Source organism: Hyperolius riggenbachi, chromosome 2, assembly GCF_040937935.1.
Source record: "Hyperolius riggenbachi isolate aHypRig1 chromosome 2, aHypRig1.pri, whole genome shotgun sequence".
NCBI classification, from domain to species: Eukaryota; Metazoa; Chordata; class Amphibia; order Anura; family Hyperoliidae; genus Hyperolius; species Hyperolius riggenbachi.
This window is the reverse complement of record NC_090647.1, coordinates 300,677,592-300,700,122: the sequence shown is the minus strand read 5'-3', so window position 1 is coordinate 300,700,122 and position 22,531 is coordinate 300,677,592. Positions and strand designations below refer to the sequence as shown.

At 42.6% G+C, this 22,531-nt stretch overlaps 1 protein-coding gene across 1 annotated transcript in view; it reads left to right on the top strand.

The window, feature by feature from the left end:
• SF3A3 (splicing factor 3a subunit 3) overlaps positions 1–22,144 on the top strand; it is a 48,131-nt gene extending 25,987 nt beyond the window's left edge. The window contains exons 9-17 of the mRNA XM_068269034.1: positions 1,720–1,788; positions 3,466–3,533; positions 4,419–4,526; positions 7,232–7,301; positions 12,460–12,621; positions 14,678–14,788; positions 15,682–15,772; positions 19,076–19,131; positions 21,897–22,144. Of these exons, the coding sequence (XP_068125135.1) occupies positions 1,720–1,788; positions 3,466–3,533; positions 4,419–4,526; positions 7,232–7,301; positions 12,460–12,621; positions 14,678–14,788; positions 15,682–15,772; positions 19,076–19,131; positions 21,897–21,974 (813 nt within the window). The 3' untranslated portion in view covers positions 21,975–22,144. The remainder of the gene's footprint in view (positions 1–1,719; positions 1,789–3,465; positions 3,534–4,418; positions 4,527–7,231; positions 7,302–12,459; positions 12,622–14,677; positions 14,789–15,681; positions 15,773–19,075; positions 19,132–21,896) is intronic.
• Positions 22,145–22,531: the final 387 nt, after the last annotated feature.

Sequence of the window (22,531 nt, the reverse complement as noted above, 5' to 3'; positions counted from 1 at the left end):
TCTGACTGAGCTCTCTGCATACACATAGTTAACAGATGCACTGTGAGGGAATCCCCCGATTATTTCCGACATGTCCGATTTGCGTTTCGATGAATCGTTAGGTCGATTCGCATGTAAAGTATGCCAAACCGACCTAACGATCCATTGAAACGCAAATCGGACATGTCGTAAATAATCGAGTCGACGGGAATTGAGCAGAAAATCGAGTGCAGGAACGCACCGTGTGTACCCGCCAGGCCGCCACCATAACACAGTGTGCACTGTCTGTCCTCTACTCTGTGGTCTGTCACTCCGTGCTGATTTGATGTAAAGTCTAACCCCGATTTTATTAAAGTAAAAGTACCCCACATCATCTGGTGACATCATCACGTATAAGTTGTACTATGTCTGCTGGCACCGGCAGCTGGGGGAGGTGCAGCAAGGGCAAGAGGACAGGGAGCAACATTACAGCCACCCTCAGAAGGTCTGCCGTGTCAGTGTCGACCCCAGCGGGCAGCCTACCCTCAGTCAGCGAGCTTTTCGCTCCAGGCGCCGCGATTGAACTCAGGGCTGTTAGCCGCAAGGAGTTTGAGGAGGATGTTCTGGGTTTTGAGGAGGGGGGTATGATGTTGATGATGGGATGAAGGACCGTGACTACAATCCACAGGATGGGGATGTCAGCTCTTACTCTGAGGAGGAGGATGCGTTGGTGGGTTTGGCACAGAGGATCAGCATTGCAGACAGTGGCCGTGGAATGCGGGACCCACCACATCCTTCTGCCGCTACCACCAGCCGCACCACTCAACCCCCAACCGCCACAGGGAGAAAAGCAGCAGCATCCCATTCTGGCCGCAGGAGAATCTTCACCTCCCCAATCTGGCCGCCACGGTGCCACAGGCCACTGCTGCTGATACCGCCACTTATATTCAACTCAAAACACAATTGCGGTGTCATTTTTTTGGAGGTGTCTGGGCTGAAAACTGTCATGTCCCAGTTGTGCGATTGGACTTTGGACACAATGTGGGCTGCACGACCGCTGTCTGGAACCTAGTCCTGATGTTAATTGATTTTTTTTTTTTTTCATTTTATGTCCACCCAATAATTAATTAGTATTTCCCTTTAAAAAAAAAACATTTTAAAGCTATTTAAAGGGCACTTCCAGGTTTTCTATCCGGATACCCGAATAGGTCGGGTACCCGCAGGTTATTTGGTCGGATATCCGGATCGGATCCGGATATCCGCAAGGTCGGATCCGGATAGGGATATCTGGGTACCCGGATCCGGGCGGGTAATAAAAAGCACTACCCGAGCATCCCTGGTGGCTGCTTCCACTAATAGCTGGCTGGGGGTGAAGGGGCAGAGTGAATAGTGATTTTCACACAAATGTTTTTACCTAGAGTCAGGTAGGATAATGATAAAAACAATGAGGAGTTGAGACAGCTTTTTAATTGTACATTTTGGCAGACTGTTAATTCCACTTTAAAGGCTGATTGGTGCTATAAATAGTGTATTTTAAATATAAATTAGGAACAATGTATATTGAGTAAAAACAATATAAAATATATGTAAATGGTATATTAGAACTTGTAACAAATTTTAAATCTTTAGCATAAGGAGCCTGTTTTAGATGGCAGCTAAGTATATGTATAGATGCAATGCTGGTGTCTGGGTGACACAGAGGGAAGAGCTTTGTTAATTATTCTAAATAGTGATGTGCTGCTTTTTTTTGTTTTTTTGCAGAAAGAGACTAGCAGCGCCCTGACACACGCTGGAGCTCATCTGGACCTCTCTGCCTTTTCATCCTGGGAAGTAAGATCAATTTTATTTTTTTATTTTTTTTTTACAACCGCAACATGACTAGATAGTGGAAATGCCCATTTATTATTACACATTTTTAATAAATAAAAAAATTCCAGTTCATAAAAATGCCATATCAAACAGAATTCCACTCTGTATCTGAATGAGTGAGAGAAATAGCAGGTGGACCGCTTGCATGAATGGTGCATGAGCAACGGCTTCATATCTATGTACTGTATCTAGCGGCTCCAATATTGTGATTGATATTGGATCATTTTCTTCCGCGAACTTGATTGCATATTGAATACTGCAACGTAGTAAGCAAATTAACCTGGTATTATTTGATGTCCTTGGGTTTATCTACCCTAGTTAAAAGTGCACAGGCAATATTTTTTTTCTGGCTATATTCTTAAAGGACTTACGAGCCCAAATAGTAAAAAAAAGTTAAGTACCTTAATCATTTTTAAATGCACGGAGGACGCCGTCTGCGCCCTCCGTGCTGTTCCGCCGGGTCCCCACAGTCTGATCGCCCCCCGTGCCGCTCCCGACCCCACGGACGGGGTCGGGCTCCCCTTCCTCTCCCAAGATGGCCGCCGGAGCCGGCCGCGGCTGCGCAGTCCGCATACGCGTTAGTGCGGCTGCGCAGCTCTAGGGCCTCCCCCCCCCCGATCCACGCACAGTAGCGTGGATCGAGGGGGGAGGCCCTAGAGCTGCGCAGCCGCACTAACGCGTATGCGGACTGCGCAGCCGCGGCCGGCTCCGGCGGCCATCTTGGGAGAGGAAGGGGAGCCCGACCCCGTCCGTGGGGTCGGGAGCGGCACGGGGGGCGATCAGACTGCGGGGACCCGGCGGAACAGCACGGAGGGCGCGGACGGCGTCCTCCGTGCATTTAAAAATGATTAAGGTACTTAACTCTTAACTTTTTTTCACTATTTGGGCTCGTAAGTCCTTTAAGGTCACCTTCACAAAGTTTTACTCCTGCCACACTTTAAAAATACTTCAGTCCTCAACAAGTTCCCGGTCATTGTCAAGTGATGATATCACATGCACACTTCCTGCCAGGGTACTGCTGCTTTCTCATTCACAACTGCCATCTCTCATACTGTCCTTTGGAAAGGCATGTGGCAGAGACATCTATCCCCTTTTCTTGTGGTATGTTGAACACCCAGTGAACGTCTCCTCCCATTCTCTCTTTGTGGCATGTGCCACAGAGATATGGTGTAAGGGGTATAGGATGGCAAACTAACCTCCTTTCTGTTTAGTTCAGGAATGAGGTGTGGTCAAAGTCAACATAAGGACAGAAGTCTGTGTGGGAAGTAGTGGTGTGGTCCACTCAGGGAAGGGATGTCACCCTAAAACTGGAGGATATAGGATTGGGTGATCCTTTTTGTTAGGTAGGGATGCTGGTGAGAAGTGCTGAGAAAAAATCATGGACGTGGGCTTTATTCTTGTTGATAAAACGTTATTTTAAAAGGAATGTTTGGGAGAAATTGTTATCGGGGTTTACTTTTTATATTTTTTAAAAAATACCAGTCTGTCTATACAACTACAAGTCAAATAAAAGTACACAGCATGTATGGTGATATTTTATGTAATTCTAGAGAAGGCTCTTTCTCTGTTGCAACTTTATTGTTTATACACTGCACTCTAGTTCGCTTTTATATATTATGCTTCCATATCTTCCTGCAGGAGTTGGCTTCACTTGGATTGGACAGATTGAAGTCTGCTCTACTTGCACTGGGTCTTAAATGTGGAGGGTAAGTTCAATGTCTTTTTTTCCTGTTGTGTTTAGAACATTTTTAGTTTAATCACTTTGGTACTAGTTTAGTTAACCCTAGCTAAAATGAATTATGCAAGTGTATTGCATCGTTGGTCTTGGCTCATTTTAAGAGATTTAGGGTACACTTAATGTGGACCCGAACTCTAGTACATCACACAATGAAAAGTTTTTTTTTGTTTCACATAAGGTTGTTGAATATTTTCACAGGATAATGCTCTGGGTTTGTTTAGCTAGATCAGAGTGTCTTATTAGAAGCTGTGAATCAGAGTTGTGTCTAGGCAACTCCCTGCACTGTGTAAACACACGCTAAGGGCCGGTTCACACGGACGGCAGGCGGCGTTGGGGCGGCCAGGAAGTCGCGTCGTCCTGTGACGTCCCGTTCGGTGGCGGCGGTACAGAGATCGTCGCGATCTGCGTTTCTCGTCCCCGCAAGGGGACATGAAGCTGCGCCGGCTAGCCGTCCCTGGACGTTGCATGCAGCTTCTAGGGACGGCCGAAACAATGCGTTAAATCGGGATCAGAACGCCGCGTTTATGCAATCGATGGTAATCGACGGTAACCGCGCAATGCTAAACGCTCCTATACACTTGAATGGGAGAGTTTAGCCCATGGGTCCCGAACGCTTGACGGTAGACGCCGCCAAGCGTCCGTGTGAACCGGCCCTAAACCATTTCAATTCTTCTAGTGAAGTGAATTCAAGTAAAATGTCAGGTTTTTATTTAGGATTTCCATAAGCTGTATTCATGAATTTTTTTTTTTTATTTTTTTTTTTTATTTTTTTTTTTAGAACAGAGGAAGTTCTGAGTTCAGTTCCACTTTAAGTATGAAAAAACACTGACTTCTTTGGTTTTCTTATTTATAGAACTTTAGAGGAGAGAGCTCAGAGGCTGTTCAGCACAAAGGGTAAATCTCTGGAAACCTTAGACCCCACCTTATTTGCCAAAAACCCTAAAGCGAAGGGGATCAGAAGGTAAGTTGCTTGCATGTCTTCTAGCATTAATTTTGCTTGATTACTGTTTTTTTTTTTTTTTTTTTTTTTTTTTTTTTGCTTTCTGAAATGGGTGTATTTACTTTGGCCATTTCCAAAACTTCATGTATAGTTAATTATGCCATTCGGATAGCAGTAATCTTGCAGTTTGCCACTTAAATACACATACACTAACCAAGTGCAATGCAATCTGCTGGCTTCCAAGCTTTTGCATTCATGCTGATTGTGGCCTATACTCCTCTTCTTTTTTTTTTTCTTTTTTCCCCCATCTTGCTTATCCATGCGTGCTATGTACTGAGTTAGACTGCAAAGTGTGAAGGCAGAGGCCTGTGCATGGTCATTTGTGAGGGAAGGAAAGAATCTAGGATACTATGAATAGGGGTGAGCTCTGGTGTTTGGAATGTGAATTCAGATTAAAATTTACAAACCATAGCAGGAGGTTAGTTGACTTACCCTTGTCGCCGCTCCACCATCTCGCTCCATGTCCCTCCAATGCTTCCTCCTTCCAGGTTTAAAGGAAGCATTGAAGAGATGGGACACAATGTGACGTGTAGCGCATTGGCTATAGGCGGCACAAGGGAAAGTTAACCCACCCCCCTCCTCCCAAGCTTTAGTCTGAATTTGGATTCCAAACACCGGAGCTCATCCCTAACTATGTACCATTCTTCTAAAGTCTAGTACTGATCCTAGTAGTGAGAGTGCTCTTTTATTAATGGAAATGAAAACTACAGTTATAAAATAATTTACAGCCCCATCTTTCTCACACATTTATCAAGTTCTGTTAAGAGTTAGTTATAAATATAAGCATTTGTGTTGTTAATAAGTACATACAGTGGAGGAAATAATTATTTGACCCCTCACTGATTTTGTAAGTTTGTCCAATGACAAAGAAATGAAAAGTCTCAGAACAGTATCATTTCAATGGTAGGTTTATTTTAACAGTGGCAGATAGCACATCAAAAGGAAAATCGAAAAAATAACCTCAAATAAAAGATAGCAACCGATTTGCATTTCATTGAGTGAAATAAGTTTTTGAACCCTCTAACAATAAAAGACTTAATACTTAGTGGAAAAACCCTTGTTTGCAAGCACAGAGGTCAAACGTTTCTTGTAATCGATGACCAAGTTTGCACACATTTTAGGAGGAATGTTGGTCCACTCCTCTTTGCAGATCATCTCTAAATCCCTAATGTTTCGAGGCTGTCTCTGTGCTTGAGCTCCCTCCATAGGTTTTCTATTGGATTAAGGTCCGGAGACTGACTAGGCCACTCCATGACCTTAATGTGCTTCTTCTTGAGCCACTCCTTTGTTGCCTTTGCTGTATGTTTTGGGTCATTGTCGTACTGGAACACCCATCCACGACCCATTTTCAGTTTCCTGGCAGAGGGAAGGAGGTTGTCGTTCAGGTTTTCACGATACATGGCTCCGTCCATTTTCCCATTAATGCGATTAAGTTGTCCTGTGCCCTTAGCAGAAAAACACCCCCAAAGCAAAATGTTTCCACCCCCATGCTTGACGGTGGGGACGGTGTTTTGGGGGTCATAGGCAGCATTTTTCTTCCTCCAAACACAGCGAGTTGAGTTAATGCCAAAGAGCTCTATTTTGGTCTCATCAGACCACAGCACCTTCTCCCAGTCACTCACAGAATCATTCAGGTGTTCATTGGCAAACTTCAGATGGGCCTGCACATGTGCCTTCTTGAGCAGGGGGACCTTGCGAGCCCTGCAGGATTTTAATCCATTGCGATGTAATGTGTTTCCAATGGTTTTCTTGGTGACTGTGGTCCCTGCTAATTTGAGGTCATTCACTAACTCCTCCCGTGTAGTTCTAGGATGCTTTTTCACCTTTCTCAGAACCATTGACACCCCACGAGGTGAGATCTTGCGTGGAGCCCCAGAGCGAGGTCGATTGATGGTCATTTTGTGCTCCTTCCATTTTCGAACAATCGCACCAACAGTTGTCACCTTCTCTCCCAGCTTCTTGCTAATGGTTTTGTAGCCCATTCCAGCCCTGTGAAGGTCTACAATTTTGTCTCTGACATCCTTGGACAGCTCTTTGGTCTTTCCCATGTTGGAGAGTTTGGAGTCTGCTTGATTGATTGATTCTGTGGACAGGTGTCTTTTATACAGGTGACTAGTTAAGACAGGTGTCCTTAATGAGGGTGACTAATTGAGTAGAAGTGTCTAACCACTCTGTGGGAGCCAGAACTCTTAATGGTTGGTAGGGGTTCAAAAACTTATTTCACTCAATGAAATGCAAATCAGTTGCTATCTTTTATTCAAGGTTATTTTTTCGATTTTCCTTTTGATGTGCTATCTGCCACTGTTAAAATAAAACTACCATTGAAATGATACTGTTCTGAGACTTTTCATTTCTTTGTCATTGGACAAACTTACAAAATCAGTGAGGGGTCAAATAATGATTTCCTCCACTGTAAATATGTATGTTCCGAGTTGAGTTTATCAGTCAAATGAAAATGTTCTGGGTTTGTGTGGAAATGGCATGCAGCTTGAAACTTGGTGAAATAAAGTCAGTACCTGTACAGTTTGTCTGACTCTGCTTCATGTCGCATGTTATTTCCATGCAATCACAGATTATTTTTATCTTGTTGGTCATCTCTAGCTAAGAGTATAAGGTTTAGTTTACAATGGAACCTGATATTATACGGTACATATTTATCTCAACAGAGACACAGAAAAGAACAAAGACATTGCCTTCCTTGAAGCTCAGATTTATGAATATGTTGAAATCTTATCGGTAAGTCATTTTATGCTGGTCTAAATCTAGCCATGTACATGTGTATTTTTTATGTCAGGTGTCAATAATGAGTACCTCTTAAGGTTTCCCAACAAACTAGCACAAAAAGTGTACTGTGAGGAATTAGTTGTGGCCCTTGAAGTTCCCTGGTCCTGCACTGGGGAGGGGGTGAGAAAGAAATATTACCATTATAACGTTTATTGCTTATACACACAATGCAATTTTCCCGTCAAGTCGCTAATTTTCAGCATGTCCGATGTGCTCCAAAACAAGAAAGGGTTTGATTTTTCAGATCAGTACTGCACAAAATCATTCCTTTTCTAGATGGGGAACACATCAGACATGATAGAATTTATCAATCGATCCCTTGATCTTACGGGAAAATTGCATCATGCCTACCAGACATTATTGTGCACTGTAGAGGACACTTTGTATCAACAAACTTGGGAAGCATAATAGTCAGGAGACTCCACTATGTAAAATTACCAAAACAAAAGATTGACAATAGAATAATTTACTAGTAATACAATGGCAAAATAACATTGTGTTTTAAACTTCTGAATTTCTGAATCTGATGTTGCTAAACATATGTGAGAACATTACTTCCTCTTGCGGGACAAAACCATTGACCTACAATGAAATTATTTGTCATGCTCTCCTTGTGAACCTTTTGGATTGTTGAAGTTAATTGTGCTTAGACTCCGTTATGTTTACAGCATGTAATTACACATGTCTACAGTGAAACTATAAGGCTTCTAATGGTAATTGATCAACTATTGCTACACACTGCCATGAAGTGTAGTTTCCCCTTAACCATTCACGTTGTTCACTGGGCGCTATTTAAGGATTATAACCTAGTTTAGCATTCTGATCAATTTGGCTTTATAGTGCATTCATTAAAAGTCATTGCTTGCCCCACTTTCTGTGAATGACCCGGCAGTTCTACCTCCATTTGCATCGGTTGCTACTGGACCCTTTGGAGTACTTGGGGCAGTGGAGCACTGTAACATGCTCATTCCTGTGTCCTTCCCCTTTCCACAACCTGGGGCCTTAATGTAGAAGTTAGCGTTGTTACATGAATATGAACATACTGTTCGATGCCAGATGAAAAAGAGTACGTTTGTAAACCTTTGTAGAAACAAAATAATTATTTTTTAGCAAGACAACTTTCTACAAATTTCATGAAATAGAGAATGGCATGTGTAAGGTGAACAACTCGGGCATAAAATAGCAAATTAATGTTAAGTTATGATGCCAATGGTAAGGCATGCCCAGCATCTCATCTCGTGCCCAGAGATCCAATCCGCCCAATCCATCTCATGCCCAGCATCTCGCTCTCTAAGGTCGCGTGTCTGTGAGTTACATGGAGCACTCAGTAGGGGGCATTGGAGGTACAGGTAGACAGTACAAAAACCATGGCTCAAAGGGGGCCACAGTGGGAATGGGATAGTAGTTTCTGCCCTGGACAGAGGTGGCACAGAGAAGGAGCCTGGAGGCCCCAGGTGCCAAAGTTTTACAACTTACAAATAGATACATAGTAAGAGCAAACCTATATTCACTATGTCATTGATAAATCGTGGAATAACTGCGTAACTTTACCTTCTGGTGTTAGCGGTAAAATAAGGTAACCTGTAGGATCAAGGAGATGAAGGTTAGGGAAATTGTGTCATTTGTTAGGCAATGACATCCACTTTGTTGGGTCGCTCCTCTGGTGCAATATAGCATGGATGTAGACCCCTTTTGGATTGCCAATTGTGAAGTGTTGTGCCTGGATCAAGTTCAGCACATTTATCATGAGTAGCATGATATGGAATGTTATTTCCTCATTCACAGGACAGACAATCCATTTATTTGGTTTTCTTGGATAAGCCATTTTTTGGGGGGCGTGTTCTCATTTCTTCTGACCTTTGCCTCGGACATTTCACCACCACATGTGGCCTTTTAACATTGTTGTTGAAATTTAAAATGGCAAGTTTGGATTGGGCCTCCATAGTCAACACCATAGTGCATGCGCTTAGGTCTGTACTTAAGCTTGTAACTATGGAATGATTCAAGAATTCCAGTCTGGCAGTCAGATGACCAATATCTTTATCCTGTTTTCTGGAGTACGTAATGTTTGACATTGTATTAAGCTGGTAAATCATTCGTAAGCCATTCCATGGCGTAAACTGAAAATGGGTGCAGGCAAATTTCGCCTCAGGGTGAAACTGGCTCACTCTGCCCCTGCTAAAACTCCTGTGTGGCATCAATGCTATTCCCCCTCCCGAGTTGTTGCAACCCAGAGGAAACATGTTAGTCAGCCATTGTCTGTTGCCAGCAGACATATTACCTTGTTTTCCGCTGGCGCCCAAATTAGTAACTGAGTGCAGTAATTCTCATTACGGCCTATGTCAGTACCCAAGTGATTAGGGCAGCATTGCGCCAAAATTAACTACCGTAATCTGATTCCATGGCTCAGTGCTACTCCCATGTCCTCATTGTCACATCTTCTGGATATCTCCATCTGTCCAAACATGCTCATTGATGACGTGATGCAGCAAGGAATGCCATTTTTCTGTAAAGTTCGATTCCTCACCACAGCATGTTCTGCTACAATACAGTAGTAAAAATGATTGGTGAAAGCACCAATCCAGGGGCATGGAATGCCATGGTTTATTTTACTGACTGAATTAACCCCAAAAAATGTTCAGGCTTTTTTTTGCATAGTGCTACAAGTCAAATTGATGGTCTATGTGAGTATAGGATTGTAGCCAGCTGCCTGGTTGTGGCTAGTCTAGCAGAGTGGCGGGGCACGGAGGCAGCAGGGCTCTCTTTGCATCTCTGCTATGAGCACGCTTTTGCGCTGCACAATCAAAAGTAGCATTTCCTGTGGGTCTTCTGGAGAGACTTGCTATAGGATCTCCTGTTGCTGTCCTCTCTTTTTGTGCAAGACCAAGCATTTGGAAGAAAAATTCTGCAAGCAATGGTCCCTCCCTGAGGTAGTGTTGCTTGTTAATTGCCTCACCTTATGCCTAGTACACACCATACCATTTTCTATAAGATTTCCTGTAAGGTTTACCTGCCAGATAGATTTCCAACATGTTGGAAATTATCTATTTAACCATCTATCTGCCTAGCAATTAAGCATTGTTCTACTCAGCAGGAGATAACCAGAAGACAATGCACCAGAGTTAACGACCAGTCTCTACCAGTACTTTACAAAAAATAATCTAATTACAGAATATCTAACAGAAAATTGTATGGTGTGTACTAGGCATTAGCCCTGAAGGATTGTAGAAAAACAGAGTTAGTACCTGCTAACAATGTTTTGAACAGTCCTTCAGGGCTAAGATCTTGGCTTGGTTTTATTGTCTTTGATAGTTTCATGAGATGTGTGTTGGCGGATGGTTTCACCAGTTGGAAACTTGTCTAAATACATGGAAGGTGGACTAACCGTGTGATTATTTTATAGGGGAAAGGCTGTCTGTTCCTGAAAGGAGCAATGTCTCACCTTTGCCCTTAAGGATTGTTCAAAAACATTGTTAGCAGGTACTACGTCTGGATTTTTCTATGGCTGTGAACGAAGTGGCCTCTGTTACATGGATTAGTTGAAAGTCCACTATATTCTCTGTCGCTGCATCAAGAAAAGAATACACATACTACTTGGCGCTCTGTTAAAGTCGTTTGCATGTTTGGCAATGAACAGTGTCTTCTCGCGCTGCCAGTATAGAACTGTAGCTGGAAACGAGGAACAAGGGAATACCTGCAAAGCTGAAAAGTTAATTAACCTTCTTGTAGCTGGATCCACTGCATAACAATGCAGCAGCCAGCAATATATTACCTGCTGCATAGTTCTGTACTCTTGCTGACTGGTTTGTGATAATGTCCGTTGCCACAAATTGAAAACACAAGCATTGTTTCAGTCACTTGCTTCTTCATTTTTCTGCCTCCCTAAAAACTGTCTGCAATAATATCTCCCACCATCCTACACAAGGTGTCCTTGTGAAACTCGGCGGCATGGAGCCACACTTTAACCCTTGATGCATACTTTGGAAAAGCATGCATTACAACATCAGGCTTATTCTTCTGCTTGCTCTTCCCAGAAGTACTTGGGCAACCTGGAATTATACAGTGAGGCATTTCTGAACAAAAACGTTAATTGTACAGGACTGTCATGAAACTGCACCTGGTGTCTTTAAATGCAAGTTTCAAATTGTAGAAAAGAACGGGGTTCCTAGTGCCAAAAAAGGGTGGCAACCTAATGTAGGGTTAGAATTCTGAAAAGACGCCCATGATTAATTGCTATGCCCATTACATATTGTGGATATAGCCAAACATACGCATGTGGGCACTCTTTGAACACAGAACAAAGGCCAAACAAATTACAAATAATTAAGAGTAACTGTCAGGCATAAAATACAAAATCAATTCTCTATTTCTATGTGGTAAATAAGTAAAAATGATGCTAAATAGGCAATCCAAAAGTTCATAATCAATCTTACTTTTCTTTTCCAGAAGAATAATCAGTCCCCATGTCCCCTGATATTTCGTACATCAGCCGCAAAAGAGAAGTTGCAGTGCATGCTGGGGGGTTTTCTCTTCTACTTTCTTCCCCTTCTCCGAAAACACAGCTAGTTTAGCCTGATTGGCTGGAGCCTCTATCCCTCCCACGCCTGTTCCTCTCTGATTGGCCGCCTTAGTGGGCTACTATCCGCCCCCTCCCTGCACTCCAGCCCATCCATGGGCATCCCCGCTGCATCTGTGGGCACCCCCGCATCCATGGAACCCCCCGCACTGCTGCCACATCCATGGGGATTCCCCCTGCATTTACTCTCTACCCCGTAGCATCCCTGCTCCTCCCGCATCATTACAGAGCTTAGCAGGGAGGAATAATAAAGGCAGCGTACACAGACTCAACTCATCATTGTTCTAGGCGCTGGAGTTCCCGACTATACTCTATGCACTGCCACCGCCCTGTACGCCAAGGAAATGGCTAACTGTCTTATATAATTCTAAGAAAATCACCAGTCTTGCATATGGAGTAATTTAAAATGTGTAATATTAAGCTGACATTTAAAACAAAATGTTCTAATTTGTATTATAGGATTGTAATTTTTTCACAAAGCGCATTTTGCCTGCCTGATTATGTTTCATGTGGTGTGCAAACATCCATTTGTAGGAGCAGAGACACCTGACACATGAGAACGTGCAGCGCAAGCAGGCCAGGACCGGTGATGAGAGGGAAGAAGAGGAAGAGCAGATCAGTGAGAGTGAAAGTGAAGATGAGGAAAATGAAATTATTTATAACCCCAAAAACCTTCCGCTTGGATGGGATGGCAAGGTAGGAAATCCTGAACTTCTTGATGACTACTCTGATACTGGATGTATATTGTACATACATCTCAATACATTTCTTGCTGTTAGCTTACAATTGGTTTTTAAGATGATTGAAAACTGTACCAATAAAGCCTTGAGCAGCCAGCTTGTAGAAAATGACTTGAAAATAGGAAATCGCTTATGTTTTGTGTTTACCTCTCACATCTCACATTTTTCCACTTTATCAAAATCCTGTGCTCATTTTAGATTTGGGAATGTGGAGGAATACAAAGTTTTTTTTTATTTTTATTTTGTTGTTGTTGTTTGTATTGATTTCAAATGGTCAGTCTGGTGCTCAGAAAAAAATAGGTTGTTTACTGCACACGCCAGCATGTTCAAATGGTATCACTGCCCTATACCTATACACAAACAAGATTAGCTATGCTCACACATCTGGGACTTGGGGAATAGCAGGTGCTGAGGAAGGTGGTCAATTTACATGCAGTCATTAACCTTCTGCATTCAAAACACATGGTCATAACTAGACAAAAGTTTAAGAAATACTACAGGTTTTTTTGAAAATTAAAGTCCACCATTTTGACAGTTCTCTATTGCTATTATTGCTTTCAGTGTTCCATCTGATTGTGAGCATGTATTTTGAGTGCAGAGGGTTAGTAATTGTTTGCGTCTACTTCTGTAGCTATCGGCACTGTTAGACAAACATCTGCCACATCAAAAATGTCTCAGTCTAAAACTCTGTACTTGCAAGTAGCGAGATAAGGGTCTGCCTTAAAACACCTTTATTTTCATCAGCCAGGCATACACACAGAAAGTTAAACAGCCGAGTGATGTGGCCTGACAGTCGTTTCGCGGCTAGTGGTTACGAATCACCTAGCAATTGCAATTTTGCATAACGATGACTTGGCAGTGATTTGTGTTTTGCAATTTTCATTCCATTGAATGAAAATCACAATGCAATCACTGGGAACATGCTGCATGCATCGAGATTGTGGTCATTGGAAATAGCAATCACGCAGCAATGGCCACACTGTGAGTAGTCCCATAAGATTACTTGTGCTGTTGCGCTTTGTTGTTCGCTGGTGATTAGCAAAGCATTAATGCAGGCTGAAAGCGCCGAGTGAGAACAGGACCCTATATGCAGAGGATCAGCAGGGCTGCCAGGCAACTGGTATTGCTTAAAAGGAAATAAATATGGCAGCCTCCATATACTTCTCGCTTCAGTTGTCCTTTAAAGTAAGCAGCTCACCTTGAGTTGTTGCAGAGAGTGTCAGTATTGACTAATCAGCAAATAAGGCTTATGAGTAGATTCACTCTCCAGCATCAAGCAGTATCCATTTGTCTGCAGTTCTCAGTGCAACTCTGTCTCCAGAAGGTGATGAGGAATACTGTTTACAGACCTCACTCCAGTCTCTGGCATGCGTGGACCAGTAAGGGAGAAGGGCTCTCCAGCATAAGGAAAGACTTCTTTTATGTATCGAAACATTTACAGACATGTCAAAACCGAAACGTTTCCCGAAACATTCATGTATTTTCAAGCCACATACATTTGCATGCAACTCGGAACAATTTGCATCTCACTGACCATCCCTAATCCATATTCTAGTTATAACTGTTAAGCTTCGCCCATAGCTTTCATGCTCAATTGTTGGGATGATACTGCAGGGAATGAGCACTATACAGATGCATGTCTCAGCTATAGCTGGCCAGCGTGTAGTGTGCTGTCACATGGAGAGGGGTGGAGCAATGTCAGGGTGGTGCATGAGCAAGCGACTTCCAGCTAGCGGGGTAAGTGAAACAAAGATGGCACTTGTCCAACAGTGTCATTTAGAGATCCGATTAGTCAGATTGTAAAACAACCTCAGGGGGTAGCTGTACAGAAGCAAGATGACTGAGATGGCACCAGTTTTTTGTCTCGGCTGAATTCTCTACAATATGTGTACAAGGCTTTATTTGGAAAAGTTCGAAAACACCTGTGATTAAAAGCCAAGGGTATTCAGCCTGAGGTCTGCAAATAGTAAAATGTTATAAAGTAGCATTTCATGTTTCCTCTCCTCTTGTAGCCCATACCCTACTGGTTATACAAACTGCATGGACTGAACATAAATTACAACTGTGAAATTTGTGGCAATTACACCTACCGAGGGCCTAAGGCTTTCCAGCGACACTTTGCCGTAAGTGGTTTTTTTTTTTTTTTGGTTTGTTTTTTCCCTTAATATATTGTAATGTATTAAAGAGGGGGCCACCAACGTACGGATGACCCATCACGATGATGTTGCGCCATTGGGGAATCTCTTTGCTGTGCTTCCTCAACCATGTCCCTTTAGTAGAGTATGCACACTGGATGCATCATTGGTTTTTCTCACCTACTCTGGGTGCCTCCATGATGAGCGACATATTACCCTCATCGCTTCCCCCAGTGCCGGCTTCTATTGCGTCTTGTAATGGTGTGAGCAGGAGAAGCCAGCACTAGGGAAAGCAGTGAGGGTGAGAGGTTATCGCTGGAGGAGCCCGGAGCAGGTGAGAGAATCACTACGGCTTCCTCTGCCTATTCTGCTAAAGGAACGGGGCTGTGGGAGCACAGGTAGCAAAGAACATAAGCTTCACAAGGAGAACATAATAGGCACGGGGGAGGTGGGGGGTAAAAAAGGCACATGTGGGCATAGGAGAAGTAAGCGGAACAAAAGAGACATGGGGGTGCATAAGAGACATAAGTGAACATAAGAGGCACAGGGAGTATAAGAAATAAAAGTTAGCATTAGAGGCACGGGGGGGGGGACATTAGAGGCACAGAGACAGAGATGGCACAGTGTTCCAACCTAAGTACAGATTCAGGTTAAGGACTAACCTACAGTCCCTATCTAGTTTGTTAACTGGGGTCTACCTATATATAGTGAGAATAAGCTGTTAATTTATAGCTATACTCATAAGTTGTTGAAAAATGTAACTGTAAATGTGTTATTGGAACCACATAAAATCAAAACTTTTTATTTATTTTTGTTGTTTTAAATCTCTTGTTGCCAGTCTGTGTTTGCAACTAATCTGTGTCATCTGATCTATTTACCAGGAATGGAGACATGCACATGGTATGCGTTGTCTGGGAATCCCGAACACAGCTCACTTTGCCAATGTCACACAAATAGAGGATGCAGTTTCCTGTGAGTAAATATGGCTGTTCTCTCTGTTTTATGTTATGGGCATCATTTTGGCAAAATACATAGAACTTGGAAAATGGATTTGAAGTGTTAAGGCTGGTAATAATAACGCGGGGATGTGGATGAGGCGATCCAGCGGCTAATCGAGCCGCCGGATCGCTACGTGTAGATTAGGCTTTAGGGGGTCTCACCCAAGAACTCCCAACTGAATAAGTGCTGGCTTTACTGAAATAGGAGCCCTTAACCATTACGCTATCCAGCCACTGCCTTGTGTGTGGTACACACAAGACATACTTTCTATCAATCAGTGACTGAAGGTTGATCAGTAGTGAATAATTCTGGTCAGAAATGGCTGATATTGCATAAAGGATTTGATGTGGCAATACAAATTGATTGGTTTTGTGCATAGCCCAGCATGTGTGTGTATAAATAACTGATTCATGTAATCAAAAACTGACAAAAGATCGGGCTGGAGAACTGCATACATGGTTTTTGTTGGTTTGGCTTTCCTGTGCTATATGGAAAGTAATTAGAAAGATCAAACATCTGAAAGTTTGCCTGCAATTCCCCTTGTTTTAGTGTACTTTTACTTAAAATGTCTTAAAATTGGGCACTTGTGCAGTACATGTACTGTTGATGTTGGCCCAGTTTTAAACTGTACCCAAAGTCAAAAATAGTAATAAAATTCTAGTTATGGAAGCTGGGACCCTCTGTACTTATTCCACAAGGGCTTGTCAAATATGTTCTCGCAGCCGTGCTCCTGTACGTGCATAAACGCGGCCTCACTGTTCAGGCACAAGTACTGACCACCCCTGTGCAGTAACACTGTTCTGTGTACTGCTCATGCACATTGCCATGGTTGTAAGGAAGTATTGGTTTTTCTTACTGCCTATTTTAGAAATTCATGATTAAATGCAAGCTCATTTTTTTTCAAACAAAAATGCTTGTATTTGTGATACTTAAAGAAAGTCTGACGCCATTTATTTTATCTTTTTTTTTTTTTTTTTTTTTTTTTAATTTATTGCGCAATTACTCTAATCATTAAGATCCAAGCTGATTCGCCACATCCCCATGGCAGAACGAGGTATTTAACCCGCTGAAATCCCAGGGGATTTAGCTGAATTTTGCTTCCTGGAAGAGGCAGAACTGTTTGCAATAGTTCTGCCTCTTTTACGGTCAATGTCCACCTCTCCCCGCCCCTCTGTCTTCTTTCACTGAGAGGACTGGGGAGAGGCGGAGATCAGCGGAAATTGACTGGAGAAGAGGCAGGGCTGCTGCGCACAGCTCTGCCTCCCCAGGGCAGCAAAATCTGCGATCTGTAAAGTCGTGGGATTTTGACCCGGTATTTCAGGGGGTTTAAATACCGCGTTCTGCCGCGGGCATGCGTCAAATCAGTTTGGATCTCAGTGCTTAAGGTAACTGCGCAATAAAAAGAGTTAAAATAAATGGCTTCAGACTCTCTAACTTTTAATTCTGAGCACATTTTGAAATACTGATGGGGCTCCTAAACAGTTTCTGGAGAAATGAATGTATTCTATCCAGAAATATCTTGTAAATAATATAATTATCTTAGCAGTTATATAGCTTAATACACATTGTAGACATTTGTTGCTCAAAGCTATCGGTCATGTTTATTTTGGGTGACATCTCACTGTATGTTCAGGGGTCCCCTGGCATCAGATGCTTTTCTTTTCAACGCTTGAGGAGTTAAAAATCCTCTTGCCAAAGACTTCTGTAGTTACCACTTCAGTGCAGAGCAGTACTCCTTGTCCTCCACTCTCTCCTCTCCATAGAAAAGAGCAGGCTGCTCTGCTGAGAACTAAGCAGCATACTTTTGCAACAATAATTACCAAGCTGTCATCAAAGATAGTTTTTTTTTTTGCAGTAGGTGTCTGGCGTGCACATAGCTCAAGCCCAAAGTACATTTTCAGTGTACATTGTAAATGTAGAGTAAGCATGTTATTGGTTTTCTTTTTTTCTACTAAATCATGTTCTGCTTTCTGACAAGTGCTGTTGGCTGTTTTTTAAAGTGTACCAGAGGTGGTACACTGGCCCATATTTATACTTACCTGGGGGCTTCATCCAGCCCCTTAAGCAGCGTGGCCTCCCTCGCTACCCTCTTAGGCCCCTCCATCCTGGTGCTACGACTCCCGGTAATCTGGTCAGTTGCCGCCAGTCATCGGCTTCTGCGCATTCGCGATGAGAGGTGCGCACAGGGCTGAGCCACGCATGCGCAGAAGCCTGCGACTGCCTGGATCTTCGGGAGTTATTGCGAGAGAACAGAGGGACCGAAGAGGACAGCGAGGGAGGCCACTTAGCTCAGGGGGCTGGAGGAATCCACAGGCAAGTATAAATACGGGCTAGTGAACCATTTCGGGTTCACTTTTTAAAATCATGAGAAAACATTGCATGACTCAATAGTAGAAAGGGAGAGGGGGGGGGGGGGTCAAAGGCTATCACATGGGTAGCCAAGGGGTGCTGCTGAACTGAGAAGCACAATTGTGCTGCTGTATAAAAGGAAAGCAGCTGATGCCAGAGGACCCCCAAACCTACAGCGGGCTATCACCAACAATAAACATGAATGCAACAAATGTTTACATTTACAATGTATACAAAGCTACAGTGAAATAGTTGGATTTCACTGCAGCTTTCCTGTAACTCAAAGGGAGAGAATATAGTAAAAACAGCAAGTAAGCTTTTATACACACTTCTGTTGGAGAGTGTAGAAGTGGATTTGGATCCCTGGATCCACTACAGGTACACTTTAAAGGGACCCTGAGAAGGGTCCCTTTTAAAGAGCACCTGAGACGAAAAAAGCGTCTCAGGTTTCATACTTACCTGAGGCTGCTCGTCCCTCACCGCCACCTCCGGGTGGCTCCTGTCTCCCGCAATGGTGCAGAAAGCCTGGCCGAATTGCGCTTCATTGAGCCTGCCCGGCCAGGTGCCCTCCCTCGCCACGCTCCCATCCCTGGTAGTACTGCACAAGAGCAGAATGCTCCCAGCTACAAGAGTGTGCCGAGCTGTGCATGTGCGACTCGGCCAGGCTTTCGGGCAATATTGCAGGTGACGTGAGCCACCTGGGGAGACGGCGAGAGACTACCGGCCTCAAGGGGGCTTAAGGAGCCCCAAGTAAGTATGGTATCTGAGACTCTTCTCATCTTAGGTACACTTTAAATACTGCAGTGCCGACGGATCAGTGTTTACTGTAGCTTTCTGTTTGTTAAGTTTTTTTTTTTTTTTTTTTTTTTTTCAGCTCTCCTTTTCCTTATTATTCTTGTTGTAATACTGATTCTCCTTATTCTTTAGTATGGTCAAAACTCAAGCAGCAGAAAGCCTTGGAGAGGTGGCAGCCAGATACAGAGGTAAGCAGTGATCTCACAGTAGCTGTCCCCTTCAAGCAGACTTGTCAGCTCCGCATATCATTTAGACTTCTGAGATGGCATAAACTGTTTTGTTGAGGGTTTTTTTTATCCAGTTGCTTTCACTTTACTGGTTTAGCATCACTTATAGGAAATGAATCCTTTTGGGAGTTGGCATCCCTCCAAGGTACAGAACTTGCTTGTCAGTAACTCAGACACTGTTGCACAGGTGTGCCTCTCATGTTAACCTCTTTCATGGTAACCCAACAACTGATGTCATAACAGTGTATTGTGCACAAACAAAATATCTCCACTCTCTAGTGTGCATTAGGATTTTAGTGTTGATTTCTGACTTTTTGTGCTATATTTTTTTTACTTGTGCTGGTGATTTATGTAGTGTTAAAGCTACAATATTTATACTATAGTTGTATATTGTACAGTACTATAGTAGTGTACAGCAATTTTATACAGATATGGACACATTTTTCAATACCCTTACAGCTCCTTGAGAAGTGCTTTATGCCTCCTGAAAAGTGAAAAAAATGCACAGCAATTGTCTTAAAGCTTCCTAAACACAAAAGCTATATTCGCATCTCTAATTGGCTTGATGTTCCTGTCGCAACTGATGCAGATGCCATAGCTAGCATTCTCTTGGATGTGGCCACAAAATCATCCCCTAAATGGGTGGACTGTTAGACTGTATGGTAGACAAAAAGCAAGACATCTTTCAAGGAGAAAGAAGCTGTGTAGTGTCTGATTGTTTCTATGAATCGACAGTCTAAGAGCAATCCAACCTTCCATAACACAACAGACAAAGGCGACCACTCACTGATCAATGACTACAATATACAGGGGTTGGACAAAATAATGGAAACGCCTAACATTTTGACATCATAATCTTTGAACATGTTTTAAGCAATCAAAACTTGACATATGTTGTTTTTTTTTAATTATTATTATTATTGTTATTTGATATGTTTAATTAAAATAGTTTTTTTTACAGATATTTAAGCCAAAGTTGGTTATAATTTATAAAAATGGCAGATCTCTCAGACTTTCAAAGAGGCCAAATTGTTGGTACTTTTATGGCAGGCGCCACTGTAACAAAAACTGCCCGAATGCTTTGTATTTGAAGAGGTACTGTCTCAAAAGTAATGACTGACTTTGAAAGAAAAGGAAAAACGTCCTCAGCAAAGCACAGTTGGGGCCGAAAGTCGAAGTTGTCTGAGAGAGACCGTCGGACTCTAAATCGAATTGTTAGTAAAGCTTGCAAGTCCACGGCTCCTAAAATCACTGCAGAGCTGAATGAACACCTACAGAACCCAGTTTCCACAAAAACTGTTTGGCCGGAGCTGCACAAATCTGGATTCTACAGAAGAACTGCAATTCGAAAACCTCTGCTCTCAAAGACAAATGTTTCAAAGCATTTAGATTGGTGTAGAAACCATCAGAATTGGTCCCGCGAGCAGTGGTAAAATGTGATTTTCTCTGACGAATCAGTTTACCTTATTTCCGACCTCCGGCCAACTTTACGTTTGGAGACAGCCAAAAGAAGCTGCCATCCCCAACCGTAAAACATGGCGGGGGTTCTGTGATGATCTGGGATGCTATTTCTTGGAAACCCGCCGGGCCAATGATTTCCCTTCATGGAAGAATTAACAGCCGAGACTATTTAGGAATTTTGGGCGACCAAGTTCATCCTATGGTTCAGGAACTGTTTCCGGAGTGGAATGCCATCTTTCAAGATGATAATGACACAATCCATACAGCTAGAATTGTTAAAGAATGGCACGAGGAACATTCTAATGAAGTTGAGCATTCCATCTGGCCAACACAATCCCCAGACCTCAACATTATTGAGCATTTATGGTCATTATTAGAGATTCAAGTAAGAAGCCGATTTCCGCCGCCTTCGTCTCTAAAAGAACTGGAGGGTGTTTTAACTGAAGAATGTGCTAAAATTCCTTTGGAAACAATTCACAATTTGTATGAATCAATACCTCTGAGAATTGAGCCTGTAATTGCCACACAAGGTGGACCTACACCATTTTAAAATATATGTTGTTGATTTTGTTGGTGTTTCCAATATTTTGTCCAACCCCTGTAGCTCTTTCACTTGTAGTTCACTTTTTTTTTTTTAAGCTTTGCCTTTATAATTGCTGCTGTCATAGAGGAGCCAATCTACTGGTGCAGTCCTATACCCTGTCACGCACTTTCCAGCGGTGTGTTGTGTGTGTGTGTGTGTGTGTGTGTGTGTGTGTGTGTGAGAGCAGGGGGTGATGGAGTAATGCCCTCACAAGTTTTAGGGGTAGCAATTTCTGTGGTGTAGGAAGTCCATAGTGTCTTTGAAGTGTCGCTCTTGGTAAAAACTGTAACATTTCAGGGAATAACATAAGGTATTTTTACCACTTCCCAGGCAATGTCCGTAACTAGAAAGATTCAGCTCTGTTTTGACAGCTGCCCAGTTCCTGCTGAAACTTACTGTTTCTTGCTCAGTTAATTGAAATAGATCCTCTGCATTGTGTCAGTGTGAGGGCCTGCAGTTGTCTGTTCTAGAAAAGCACTGCAATAAGGGACCTTCCGTCTGCATAGGAGAGGAAGGGAAAGTTCAGTCTTCTTTTTTGACATTTTTAGCTTGAGTGATCTTTTCCTGAAAACAATGTCAGAAGAATACATTTTAGTGTGACTTGAACAAGATGTCTAACCAAATATACTTTTTAATGCCTAATTACTTAGTAACTGATTATTCACGAATGATGCGTTTGCAGGAGGAATATGAAGATTCCAGTGGTAATGTTGTCAACAAGAAGACGTATGAGGATCTGAAACGCCAAGGCCTCCTGTAATGTAGCAATGCTCCAGATGTATCACGCTGGTTTACCTGTGTCATCGGATTCCCAGTGTTTTGTTTGTTTCCAGTATATTTTGTTTGTTAGAGCCCACTGATTTGTGTGGAATGCTCTTGTAAGATTTTTTTTAATTAAAATGAAGAACTTTTTCAGAACACCAGAGCAAACTCTCCTGTTTTTTATTTACCGGTATATATTGGAATGAATAAAAGTGTACAAATAAAGTGTCTTAAGCTCAAAATTACCGAGGAAAACTCTCAAAGAAATAATTTTGTTTAATGTAAATAATATATATTACTTTTGGAACTGAGCTTTTCAAATGTTAAAACCCTGTGTCTGCACAGTGATCCATACAGACTGGTGTTTCAGTAGCTTCCTATTGGCAGAATGAGGTCTTACAATTGCTCACTAGCTACTTTCTGTGATCTACAAGATTCCCCCCTTCACACAGAGGAAACATTTCCTAATGTAATGCAATGTGGCTTCCTACTGTTGGTGTCACATGGTCTTACCTAGGCCATACCTAACTTATTTCGTAGACCAGGCAATGCTCC